This window comes from Rhineura floridana, chromosome 2 (assembly GCF_030035675.1).
Source record: "Rhineura floridana isolate rRhiFlo1 chromosome 2, rRhiFlo1.hap2, whole genome shotgun sequence".
Classification (NCBI taxonomy): Eukaryota; Metazoa; Chordata; class Lepidosauria; order Squamata; family Rhineuridae; genus Rhineura; species Rhineura floridana.
In genome coordinates, this window is record NC_084481.1 from 154352892 (window position 1) to 154366413 (window position 13522).

Genomic DNA, 13522 nt, shown 5'->3' on the forward strand with positions numbered 1-13522 from the left:
CAGACTGAAAGCTACAGTTGGTACAGGATGTAGCTGTCTGCCTTCTGAAAGGGAGAGAAGCAGGACAGAATGTGTATCACCAGTACAGCATTCTTTCAGATACACTGGTTGCCCCAGATTCTTTTCTAATCATATCCTCCAAGGATATGGTCTTCTCCACCTATAGATGGCATATGTTCACAATACCTATGAGAATTTCTCTCCTCATGTAAACCTTGCTTCCCATTAATATATGAAAAAAGACTCTTGTTTCAGCTCCTTTTGATGTGTGTGAGACAGGCATGAACCAGAGCAGCGACTTCTTGGCCTCTGTATCCCAGAAGTCATTGCCTAATGGAATCTGACTCACCTCACTCACTCCTATCTGCAGGATTGTAGGGGGGAAAGATATGCAGACCCTTTTAATTTAACCATAATTGCTAAAAAAAACAGAATCATCATCACCACCACCACCAGCACAACCAACTCTGTACCCTTATGGGGACAAGAAGTGCTTTATGTTTCAGTTCCAGCTGGCTGTTAGAAAAACTCTGGGTTGCATCCAGTGTTAGTCCTACTCAGAGTACAGCCAATAAAATGAATGAACATGACTAACTTAGGCCCATTGATCTCAATGGGTCTCCTCTGAGTATAACATAGTTGGATACATCCCTTTGTAACTTGGAACTAATGCCTGAGTTTCCTTTCTTCCTCCCTCCCCATCTTTTTTCCTTTTGAATCGTGTCTTTCAGATCATAAGCCCGAGTGTGGCTTATTATTTACAGTTGTAAGCCACTCTGGGAAGATTTTTTTCAGTTGATAAGCAGGATAAAAATACTTTAAATAAAGTAGCTTTGTGTTTATTTATTTTAGTTGTTTATTTTATATGGTCTCAATGCACCTGCTGACCAGAATACTTTAACAGATGTGCATATAAAATACTTTAAACGAAATAAAAGGTTAAATCCAATGTAGCACTAAGCAAGTTGTTCTGTCAGCACAAGGTTTTATGCTTGTGCATAAAAGATGTTCCATCTCGATTACTGAGATCTTCTGATGGGGCACTCTTAGTGGTTCCTCATGCCCCTGAGGTTCGATTGGCCTCCACTAGGGACTGAGCCTTTAGCGTGGCAGGCCCTGCCCTGTGGAACTCCCTACCAATAGAGGTTTGGGAGGAACCATCCCTTCTTTCTTTCAGGCCTCTCCTGAAAACTGAACTTTGTAAACAGGCCTTTTAATATGAATTTTCTTTTCCAACCAATGCAGTACTTACGGATGCTATTATGATTGTTCTTAACAATTTGTATTGGTTTTTAATTATGTCATGTTTTTGTATTTTGTAATGCTGCTTTGACATATTTTTATGGAAAGTGCGGCTTATAAATATTTTAATAAGTAAATAAAATCAACAAATAAGCAGAACTTCCCACCCCCCATGTACCCCCTAAATCTGTTCTGAAGGTTTCCCCTACTCTCTGGAATAGATTTGGGGAGGGCACGGGGCAAGTGTGGGGGAAGGAGAGGGGAGAAAGTTCCATTGAGCAAGTGAAAATCCTTGTGCTAACAGAATGAGTGCACTTGGAGACTGCCCAAATTTTAAAAATGGTCCTCTACACCAAGCAAGGTTTAAAACTGTTACTTGACTGCTAGTGGACATACCTGCTGTAACGTACTCCCAGTTGATTTTAACGTACTTGTCTCGGTCACCCCGGGCTTGTTCATGTAGGAAACCCAACGCATGGTTGAGTTCATGCTGAATTAATCCTTTATAAATGCAGCCAAATTTTGCCAAACCCAAATTCTGTCTGCCTCCAATCTTCCCAAAATAAGACCAGCATCTGAGAAGACAAAAATCAAAACTCAGAGCCGTCGCATAAAGTACGCATGACACTGAGTTATTTTATTCATTACTTGTATAAGCCACCTGTCAATAAGCACAAGGCATTGTACATGAATCTTCCCCATATTTTATCCTCACAACAACTCTGTGACACACATGTGGCTGAGAGATGGGGATTGGCCTAGGGTCATTCCAGTGAACTTCATGGCTGAATTTGAACTTGGGTCTCTCTCAGTTCTAGTTCAACACTATAACCACTACACCATAAGTATATAACTAAACATTCTTTAGTACAGCCCTGCTCCTATGCATGCCTGCTCAGAAGTAAACTCTACTGAGTTAAATGGGTCTTAGTCCCAGGTAAGTGGGTATATGATTGCAGCCTCTTAAGCCCAAATGACCTCAATAATGGAGGTTACTTGTGATAAACAGCTAAAGGATTACACTGTAAGATCAATTTCTGATTGCAAATTGATGTCAGAGATACAGTTCCTGAGGTCTATATCTTAAGATGTGAACTTCACATAGTATCATTTACACATATCTAATTCCCAGCAAAAGTGAATGTCCAGCAAAAATCTAGAGAACTGAATAACTTTGCTGCCTACAAAAACATAGAACTTATCCCGCACAATATATGCTTGAATCTTATGTTAAGAATCTTTGTCTTACTTTAAAACATAATGTCAGATATCCAACTGTACTCTGCTGGAAGAAAAGTTTGTCATTCCTCTAGTAGGGTTTGGGTTTTGAACACATATCAAGTTTATAGAGTCTGTAAAAGCTGACGTCAGTAGGGCAGCCTTTCCCAAACAGATGTTGGACTTCAACTCCCATCAGCCGCAACTAGCATAGCAATGGTCAGGGATGATGGGAACTGGAGTCCAATGACATCTAGAAGGTAACAGGTTGGGAAAGTCGGCAGTAGAAGAAAAGGGAATGTCAACATGTTTCTGGGAATTGTAGTATTCTCAGATATCGTCAGGAGAGATTAGACTTACCTGTCTCCAGGGAAAATATTGATGTAGTCATGTTCTGTTGTGCGACTGATAAACTGAATACATGTCAGTGTGACAAATTCTTGCATGGCTTCAGCTATCACAGCTGTCTGCTCCACAGCTAAAAAGAAATATTGTAAGGGAGAAGAAGAAATAGACTGAAAGTTGCCATATTATGTGTGTGAAGTTCAAAGAGATCTTTTGCCAACATGGAAAAGTTCCCTGGACTCTGGGATTTATCATTATGGCAAGTATAATCTACAACAGGACTCCTGGAAAATTGTTTATGTGTGGTATGTGTGTAATGGAGGGTTTGTAATTGTTTTTCAAAAATTATCCAACCAACAATGGCTATTCTCTGCATATGACATGGTAGCAATGAGATAGTGGTCAGTGTCCCAGCTTTAGGGAAATTCTGAACGCTAGAAACCAGTTGTGAATGTTTGTGCTCTCTCTGTTGCCTACAGTACATAGTCCACATCAGCATTTGTTATGCCTGTTTTAAACTTGGGTAAATGCTGGTTGTTATGGGGTGGGGGGTTGTATTGTATTTGGACAAAGATATCTATTTACAAAATACATATAGCAGACTTGGTTATATTATATACAATCCAACAATTTGCTGTCCACTTCATGTAACTGACGATACAGTCACCTCTTGCCTACAAAACTTTGTGCCTCAACAAACTTTAAGGCTTCAGTCCAGCTCTTTATCCCAATTCATCTTTTAAAAATATAGCCTTCAGATCCTTCTGATGATCCCTAGACAGGGCAGTGGCAGAGCATCTGCGGTGCACACAGCAGGTCTCAGATTCAATCCCTGGCATCTCTAGGTGGGGCTTGGAAAAGACTCCTGACTAAAATCCTGCAGAACTGCTGCCAGTGAGTGTAAACAACACAGAGCTAAATGGACCAGTGGTCTGACTTGGTGTAAGGCAGTTTCTATGTTCTTGTACCTCATCTGATAATGATGGCCTCAAGCTTGCATCATTAGCTTAGAAGGTCTTGTGGATGCTAAATATGTCTCATGTTGCACCAAAGGGTGAACTCTGCATAGAGGAGAAGGAGGAGCTTCCATATTCTAAACGCTGGAGAGATAGTTTAGACCTTGGAGAGGGATTTGAATCTGTTAAGACACACTTGAGGATTTAAGGACTCCCTTGAGTTTCAGATTGTATCAACTGTCGCCAGCAGTGGATGGCATGATGGCACTCACCTGAACTCCAGTCGATCACATTGTTGCTGCTTAGGGAAGGAGAGGGGGACAAGAGAGGTGGCAGCAAGATAAGTGCAGTGCAAATGCAGCAGCGGAGCCAATGTCACCGCTGCCACTGGTGTGTCTGCATTGCACTGACCTCCCCCCTCCCCCTCCCCCTCCTAATAAGTTGCAGCAATGCAAACGACTGGAGGCTAGGCAAGTGTCTTTGTCCCACCATGCCATCTGCTTCTGGCTGACAGTCTCCTTGGAAGCTGTCCTGAGGCCTGCAGGACTTAAGTCTGACTGTAACTTGCTGCCTAGTATTGTGCTGTCTGTGGTGATTGCTCCTCGATCAAAGTCAGATCTCCCACTAGATCTTGCCCAAAAGGAAAAAGCAGTAGCTTGATTAAGATGGGGATAGAATCACCAACAACGTTTGTTCACTGCTATCTATGGAAAATAGCTATCTGTTTTTTTTGTAGGATGAATTTTCATTATCCCTTACAAGGATGTACAGTGGAGACCGTCTACTGGGAAGCTTTAAAATGACATACAAAATTCTGTAGAGATATTAACTGGAATGTTGACCAGCCCATCTTCTGATCTGGGCCAAAAGCAACTCTGATTGCAGTTCATGGCACTGCGCTGTGTTCTTCTTCTATAGACAATGTCATCCTGGTGCAGATATGTCTCCCCTACAAAGATATTATTATTATTAATCATTATTTCCCAGGGTGGATTACAACAATGTAAAAATGCTATATTAAAGTCAGTTAAAACACCTTACAGTCAGAAGAATAGGAAGATCCTAAAAATATCTCTCTCAGGTGTCAAAGGCTAGTGTCAAGAGGTGTGTCCTCATTATATGATGAAAGCTATACAATGAAGGTGTAAGGTGCTCCTCTGTGGGCAGGGGATTTCACAGCTTGGGGGCTATCACAGAGAAATCCCTCTCCCAGGCTGCCACACCCTGAACTTCTAAGGGTGGTAGAATTACTAAGCGGGCCTCCTCTGCCATTCTTGACACCCAAGAGAGTCTGTAGGGAAGGTGACCTCTTGGATATTTGGCCATGTTATGGCATTAAATACTAATGTGAGCACTTTGAATCGGACCCAGAAAGTTCTAAATGCAATCTCAGCCAATAATCCAGCTGCTGCATTTTGGACCACTTGAAGTTTCCGAGTCATCTTTAAAGCAGTCCCATATAGAACACATTGCAATAATCCAATCTGGAAATTACCAGAGCATGAAATATTGTGGCCAAGTCATCTCTATCCAAAAGGGGCTGTAGCTGGTGAACCAAGATAAAATGGCAATGGGAGAGAAGAGACTGGAAAAAGATTAATGTGTGTTTGGCAATGCGGTTGAAAAGTTTACATTTGCCAAATGAAGGGTTGTTGCTTATGATTGCAGGTATGTAAACACACTTTTACTGACATCTATCAGAGTTTAGGTGAGGGATCAAAAGACAGCTAGAAACTGCAGTTTGAATTTCAGAGTCTGAGAGTGCTGTTTGCTTTTATTCTGCTGTACTTGTGTGTGTGTGTAATATATGCCAAATATTACAAAGGCAGTGAGCACCTTAAGCTCCCAGTGCTGTCTTAGTCCAAGGAAATTTAAGGCAGTAGCAGTGCTCTGGCCTTTTCAGCGCTTGAACACATAGGGAGCTGTTCACCATATCCACTACTAAGTCATGAAAACCTTTTAGGCAGAACGCCAGGCTGCCTTTTTAAACATGGCATGCGATTCAAAGGGTCAAAAGAAAGCTGTATTTCAGACCTGGTCTGCTACACCTGCAGCAGAATGAGACAGAAGATTTCTGAGGTGGTAGGATGAACTGGGCCACTTCAGATTGCAGGTGAAAGATGGCATGGTTAAATATCCTCATGTAGAAAAACCTAATATGGAAGGGAAGTAGGTTGGCCTCACAGCAAGCTTTTTACTAACAGTGATTTTTTTTTTATATAAAGGAGCCTCCAAAGATATTAGTCCCCACCTGCAATCTGAAATGGTGCAGTCCATCATACCCCCATGGATTCCTACTACTGAATGTGTAGACCAGGCCTTCCTCCAGAGGTGAAACTTACAAGTGAATTCCAAGCAAAAGACAAAACATCAGTGCAGTGCTTTGTGAGCAGAAAGGGTGAGGAATCACTGAAGGAAATGCATTCATCTGATCCAAACAAGAATGGCGAGAAACATCCAAGAAGATACTAATTTAGGGTGCAACCCACTTACCTGGGAGTCAACTCCACTGAACTCAACGACACTTACCTATGGGCAGGGGTTCCATAAAGGGAAGACTATGGCGCAGAAGTCCTGGGTCCATCCTAACAGCAGGAGTGGTAAGCCCCCCTCCCCCAAATCATCAGGGTTGTTGACTTACCACATTTTGAAGTAAGTGAAGTAATACACATTTCCATCTAAAGAGGGCCTATGTGTGCCTGTAAAGGGGACATCCTCCAGATAAGCCATAAACCCTGGATTGCCAGCTTTCTTTCTTTCTTTTTTTAAAGAACTGGAGATATGAGGCAAAATGTGAAGCACTATTCTGCTTCTTGGTTTTGTGAGAAAGTAGCCTGCTCACATCTTTTTCAGTATGTTTTTAGCCAATGAATGAAGTAATAGGAACAACTGACATTTAGGAAAGCAGATCAAACAAATTAGACAAAGAGAAGGAGTGACACATCCATCGTTTCAAGAAGGAGTTTCTTGGTTCATTTTTAAGTCTTTTATTTTGGTCTTCCCTGGTGAGGAAATGATTGCTGCCCCATAGCAAACAATTCATATGTCTAGAATTTTAGTGTAACCGTGATTGGGCAGTACATCTAAATATCTATATCTACCCAAAACCAGAAAATAGCAGCAAAGACAGGAGTTTATGATCTTTCTAACTCAGGTATTATTTTATACCCCCCCAAATGGAATCTCTGCCCTCCATCAAGTTTGTCAACATTTTAAAAATTGTCCTGCCAGTCCCAATGGAGATAAAATGGATCTCTGGCAGAGAGAGTATGGGTTATGCCTGCCTTGCAAAGTAATGTAGTTTTGTTATAGGCATTTTGCCAGGTGGAGGGCAGAATTAGAGTAGCATATGACAACACTGAAATGTAGTCCTGTGTTGCTTTCCTAGCATGTTGGATTTTTCAGGGAAATGTAGTAGGGCTGGGCAGTGAAGTTGATTGTTGTAGCAGTGCAATTCATTAAGGGCTGGAGTGGGTGAAGAGAGCCAAGGAAAGAATGGAGGGTTTCAGCTATGGTGGAAAGATCTCTGGATGCCAGGTGTACCCAAAGATGGACAGCAGATCTACCCATTGAAAAAGAATGGATGGGTAGGCCTGGAATGTACGTTTTTCAGAAGCCAGGTCACCCTAGGCCTCACCACTGCTCAGTCACTAAATCTATTAGATCTAGCTATGCACTTATTTATTGCTAGCAGCCTCATACGCAGCATCATTTTCAAATTCTGTGAAACCAAAACATCTGTAGCTAAGATTAATGCAGTTTTGAAAGATTCCGTCCACTATCTTCCATTCAAAATGGCATCCAATTGTATCCAAACATAGATTAAAGCCTGTTCCTTGATCTCAGGAATTATCATGCAACATTTGGTTACCATAACTTATGCATAGCAAACAGACACAACTTTCCAAAATATATAGTTAATGCCATTATTTGTTGCTAATTTCAAGTGGGCAGGAAGAAATATTGTCCTGTAAAAACAACAACCAGCCCCACCCCCCAAATCCTGCATTGTTTACTTTTTATAAAGAGAGGATTTTCATGAAGTAGCAAATACCATATTCTTCAATAAATATATTATTTCCTTAGCATGCTAATGAAGCTCATCAAGATGTTTTAACATTTAATAGTGATGAAAACCTCACAAAAAGAGAAGTTAGTCTTTGATGTATAAAACAACAGGTGCTGAACAATTCATTTTTTAAAAAAATTATTAAGGTCAACACCTCTGAAATCAGGCTGCTTCTGTAAAGGTACCCAGGGTCAAAATCTACTGAGCATTTCTCTTCCGTGAGCCCAAATGAAGTGAATGGGAGCTGGGTAACAACATTACTGTATTGTTGGACAGCTTCCATTGATTTCAGTGAGAATCCTGCTGGAGACCTTCCCAGAGGACCCTGCCTTCCTCATTACAGACACAAAGGTCTGATAGTCATCTTCTCAGTTGCACCACCATCAGATAGAAAGAGCCTACTAGAATCTGTGGGATGCTAATATGGCATAAACGCAACAGTGGGAACTTAACATCTCATAAAACAGTTGTAAATCAAGCTCACCTGGGCCATTGTTTTCCTGGATGCCCTGCAAAAGAATGGGCATAGTTTTAGTGACAGTTGAAATGTACAGTCGTAACAGAAAATGCAGGAAGCGAGTCCTTCAAGAGAGATGTCTAGATAGCAGCCTTAGCAGCCTCAGGCACACACCTGGACAGGTTTACCTAGTGTAAATGCATGAAAGGACATTAAGAAGGCTGAAAGTGCTAGAAGATTCATCTTTGGGTTCCTTCACAGGTTCTTGGAGGTTCCCAGCAGCTGTTCTTGTTGAGCCCTAGCTATCTGCAACCTGGATGATGGTTTTTATACAAAAATACTGGCTTTAATCAGCGTAGAACAGCTAGATAACAAGATGTATTTTCTCAGAAACAAACAAGCTGTGAGAATTCCCAGCAGAGTTAGCCGATTTCATGCTACTTTATCATAAAAAAAGCCAAAGCAATGTTGCAATATGAGCAAAACTGTTTGGTGACTGACACAAAATGAACTTTATGGGAACTTTATGAGTAAGTGAGGATTTTGAAAAGTGCTTGAATACTGGGATCACAAGCCACCCTTTGACCGTGCATGCTGAGCAGTGTTTCTGAAGGCCTGCCCTTGGAGGGTAAGGCAGTTGCTCCTTTCCCTTGGATCCCCACATGCTGATAGCAGGGAGCTGTCCAGGCAGATCTCACCACCAACACTTAAAAGCGTTCTTACAGTGATCCAAGCAGTTAGTCCAATACGCAGGCAGAAAGATGAAGGCTTCCAGATATATGAAAGATCTGCTTTTATTGTAAACCACAAAGAGTATTTGGCAATGACTAGCAGCGGCTCTGCAGGATTTCACACAGGACATTCCTAACCTTGTCTGGAGATGCCAGCGATGGAACCAGGGATATTCTGCATGCAAAGCAGACGCTGTACCACTGCACTATGGTCCTTCCCGTCTCCAGCCATTTCCTCCAAGCTCTGGCTTACAGCTCCCACAATGCTGCAGTGAGCTCCTCTCCCTGGTGGCGGCAGCACCATTATTGCCAATATTGAGGACAGAGAGGGAAGAATCAGCCCCAAGCCAGAGGAGGAGGTACAGCCAGGTTGACATCATTTGTTAGTTTGGGAGTCTCTTGACAGCAGGTGCTTGACAGTGGAGACTGCAGGTTCTGGGCCTGAAATGTTGGCTCATGAAGCCATGTCACTGAATATGTATCCACACATGCATGCTCATCACTTGATGGCCACAATATCAAGTGATGACTTGAGAAGCAGCTTTCCTATCACCTCACAGTGCTTCTGGATCAGACACAAGATGGTTATGGGTGCCTTAATTTTCCATGTGATGAGCATTTCCAAAGGTGCAGTGTTTACCTGGGTTCAGTGTCCTTGGGAGGAGGTCACAGGAGGCTTATGGTGTTTTGTAATCTTTGTGTGTATTTAAAATTTACAGATAAAGCATAGGTGGAGGCTCATACCTTAATACTCCAGTATATGCCCTGAAATCTGGTGGTCCCACATCAAATCTCTAAGGAAACTGCCAGGACCTTAAGACGCTTCAGAGCCCCCAAAACCGTAGTCTGTCCTTTTTTCAGGGCCACATTACATATGATGTGAATTATGTAGTTTGCCCATGAGTGCAACCTTTTTCTTTCATAAAGTGCCAGTACAGGGGGCCTGATCCAGACCAGAACCCCAGCATGGGGGCAAAAGGTTAAAGTCTTCCCTGCTCTCCCCCACCCCCATGCCAGGACCCCAATTCAAATCCCCCCCTGCTGACCATTTTTGAAATAAAAGGCTGGCATTCAAGGGCAAACTGTGCAACAAACGTGTGGCATTTGGCCCCTAGTCTGCCTCAGACTGCAACTACACAGCCATTTGGATTCCAACATTACTTAATTGGGAATAGGGCAAGAGATCCCCCCTTTACATCTCCAAGTCCTAGTCACTGAAAATGCTAGCTATTGACAGAAATTGTCAACAATGTTCTGCTCACATAGGGACTTTGTTTGATTCAATGCATAGCCTGGAACAGCCTCCCCTTCACCATGCATCAGGCTGCTTCTTTTCTGCTTTCAGTCTTGTTCCAAGATCCAGTAGTAGGATAGTTTTTCTTCATTGACCCAGCCTTATCTTATGCATTCTGTTCCATTGTTGATTCCCACCCTCGCTTTCCATCCCACACCTACTCAGAAAACTAAGATCACCTGAAGCTCTTCTCCAGCTACTCTTGCTAAATGAGGTCCAGCAGGTGGCTCCTAGAAAGAGGGCCTTTTCAGTGTGGGCACTCCAGTTATCAAACACTCTCCCCAGAGAGGCTTGCCTGGTGGTCACATAATGGTCTTTCCAGTGCCAGGTGAAGTTTCCCCATTTCAATTAGGTTTTTTAGTACTTTTTACATCTGTTGAACCATTAACCCTTCACTGCTGGGTTTATATTGTTCCTGGTTTATTTTGTTTTAGCTGTTATTTCCAAGCTATATTTTATGGTTTTAATATTTACTTGTATACTGCCCAGGGAACAGATGTTATTGGGCAACAGTCATGTCCCTTTTGTGTGCTTTAGAGCACCTATTGATACTAGGCAGCAGTAGCTATAGATTGTTTTTCCCTTGCATGGTAATGATCGTCAGACAACATTTGGTTTCAGACTGGGAGATAAGAATTTCTTTACTTGTGTCTTATTGTAGTGACATCTATACTTTTAAACTTACCAGAACTATACTAAGCATTTATTCCACTCTTTACTACTACTGTCCATACAATGCATATTAAAAGACAAGTGCAAAGTGCCTAGAGTGATGACAAAATAATTAATACTCTTATTATGAAGGTAGTTACAAGGCTGTGTGGCTCAGTATAAGACTGTAATTCCATTCAAAGGAGACAGAGAATCATATTTTTACAGCTGCACATTATAAAACAGCTCAGATTGTTAGGCAAGAAAAACATGAGAAACAAAAACCAGGTCACTGCACTGTACACAACATGGGTCACTTCTCCCAGCTGAGGGCTGGAGTGGAATTTCAAAGTTTTGCCTTGGAATTGGACAGTAGCCGGATGAGTCTGTGGAATGCAATTCCCAACCTGTTTTTGACCCCACTTGATTGGGAGCTGGACTGGATGCTGAAGTTGAAATGAATCACTGGAGTTTCATAAGCCATTTATTCAGTTTGTGGAAGCACTTCAAAACATTAGAAACTTGTCCAACTAATGAATTTTGTTAGTCACCTGCTAACCTTGTCTTGTAAATAAACTTCTCCCCAAATGGACTTTTCTTGTGCAATCTTCTTCTTTCATATTAGGGGCAATTTTCAGGAATGAATTTAATTATTGGTCAAAACAATTCCTGTTTCAAAGCTGTAGTTTACATCCATAGCCCCTTCCTCTCTCCCCCCCCCCTGCCCCGCCGGCCAATTTGGCCATATTGAACTTGGATCAAAGTATATGTGGTAATTTACAGTTCTTTCTTGGTTTCTTTAACCTGATCTTTTAAGATATCTTTAAGATCTGTAACTGTGTGCTACAGATGGGATGGACCCTGTCATAGCTTACGGAACAGGCAGCTCAATGGGGTGGGAAATTCCATAGCGGCAACTATGTCCAATGGCCAAGGATGATGAGAGTTGTAGTTCAGCAACATCTGGAGGGTCAAAAGTCCCCCACACCTGTTCTAGAGATTATTGCCCAAGCAGTCACAATTCTGATTTGTTTCAGCTCGACACGGTTTTGGAGCAAGTCGGATTCATGTATCTAACCAACCTAATATACCAATAATAAAGATCCCAAAGAAACATGGCAACAGAATCTTTGTGAATAGGAGCTAAAATTCATGTGGGTGGATTTATTTAATATCCATTCTAGCTTAGTTTTATCTCAGGAAGGTGAACTTTATGTTCAGTCTCAGTGCCAAATTGATAGACAGACTTGTTTGCTTGCTTGTTACGGACATTTCAAGCCATATCACATTCCCAGGGCAGTTAACATAAAAATAAAACGTGCAGCAAATAAGTTAAAATTGCAAATGCCAATAAAACATAAAAAACAACCCAACTTACGTAGGATGCTTCATAGAGTGCAAGAGACAAGACAGCCTGTTGTGGCTACCTACACACACAGGCTTCCCCAGATCCTTGAACCTTGATTGTGCAGAGTTCCAGGACCTGGACAAACCTACCTGTGTAGAGGTCTATGTGCAGATACTTCCCCACCTCATGTATCTATAGTAATGGGTGAAATGCAGGAGCAGAACTAGGGAAGTCATTCATCAACAGGGGCAGAGATGTGATCCCACAGTCCCTTTAATCATGTTCAGTATGAATATTACACTATACAGCAGTGTAGTAGCAAATTCAGAAGTGCAGGGTCCCTTCATGTTAATCACAGTCATGCCCCCTCCCCACTTTTTTTTGCTGTGGGGTTGAGAATGAGATCCTTGTTAATGCCTGGGAACCAATATACATGAAAGAAGAGAGTTACCACTGAGAAGAGTCCACTCTGATTTGCTCCAATTAGCAGGAAAGGACAAGGAAGCACCTTAGAAGACTCTTCTCAGTGCTAACACCCTCCTCTTTTATGCTGATTGGCTTGTAGGATACTAGAGACATAGGGACCCTGCTCCCAAAAAAGTAAAGGGTCTAAGATCCCCCCAGACCCTGCATGACTACACCCGAGTTTATATCTCACCAGTATGGAAACAACTCCACTGGCTCGGAATGAGTTTCTGAGTATATACAGCTCTGAAGAATTAAAAGAATTTCAAGTTTCTGAGTATATACAGCTCTGAAGAATTTAAAGAATTACGTGATTTAAGACCCAATACCTGTTGGGTCACCTTGTTCTGCATCAATCTGCTTGTCCACTGAGATTGTTACCTTGTCAAACCAGACAGGCTTGGGGTCTCGTGTTCATGTTGCCTCAGAGAAAGCGGCTCCCACTTCCCTGCTAATATGCTTCCTGGGAATTGTTCCGCGTAACAGCTATTCAAAGCATAGTCTGCTCTTGCCCTCTGGTGTCACATTATGTGAATTGTAGTATTTTCCAGAGTGCAGAGTTTTAACTAATACTAGGCTCGGAAGACTTGCTAATCACAGCCTCATAATACACAAGAAATATCAGATTATTAGCCACAGAGGCATATTTTGGAGATCCACACATCACAAAACTTTGCATAAGTACGTGCATCTTTCCACACACATTCTAAATAATTCTTATACGCTTAGATCATCTCTCAAATTTG

At 41.9% G+C, this 13522-nt stretch overlaps 1 protein-coding gene across 3 annotated transcripts in view; it reads right to left on the reverse strand.

Annotated features, from left to right (window-relative positions):
* The window catches only part of LOC133377237 (astacin-like metalloendopeptidase), a 28007-nt gene that overhangs the window by 13940 nt on the left and 545 nt on the right, over window positions 1-13522 (reverse strand). Inside the window, exons 1-5 of one of the 3 annotated variants that reach the window (XM_061610848.1) lie at window positions 13106-13255; window positions 8315-8339; window positions 4570-4710; window positions 2821-2938; window positions 1639-1817 (exon numbers count right to left, since the gene is read on the reverse strand). In XM_061610848.1, the coding sequence (XP_061466832.1) occupies window positions 1639-1817; window positions 2821-2938; window positions 4570-4710; window positions 8315-8339; window positions 13106-13129 (487 nt within the window). In that variant the 5' untranslated portion in view covers window positions 13130-13255. Of the gene's footprint in view, window positions 1-1638; window positions 1818-2820; window positions 2939-4569; window positions 4711-8314; window positions 8340-8461; window positions 8622-13105; window positions 13256-13522 lie in introns of those variants that run through there. The other 2 variants (XM_061610847.1, XM_061610849.1) reach the window with 2 other exon arrangements.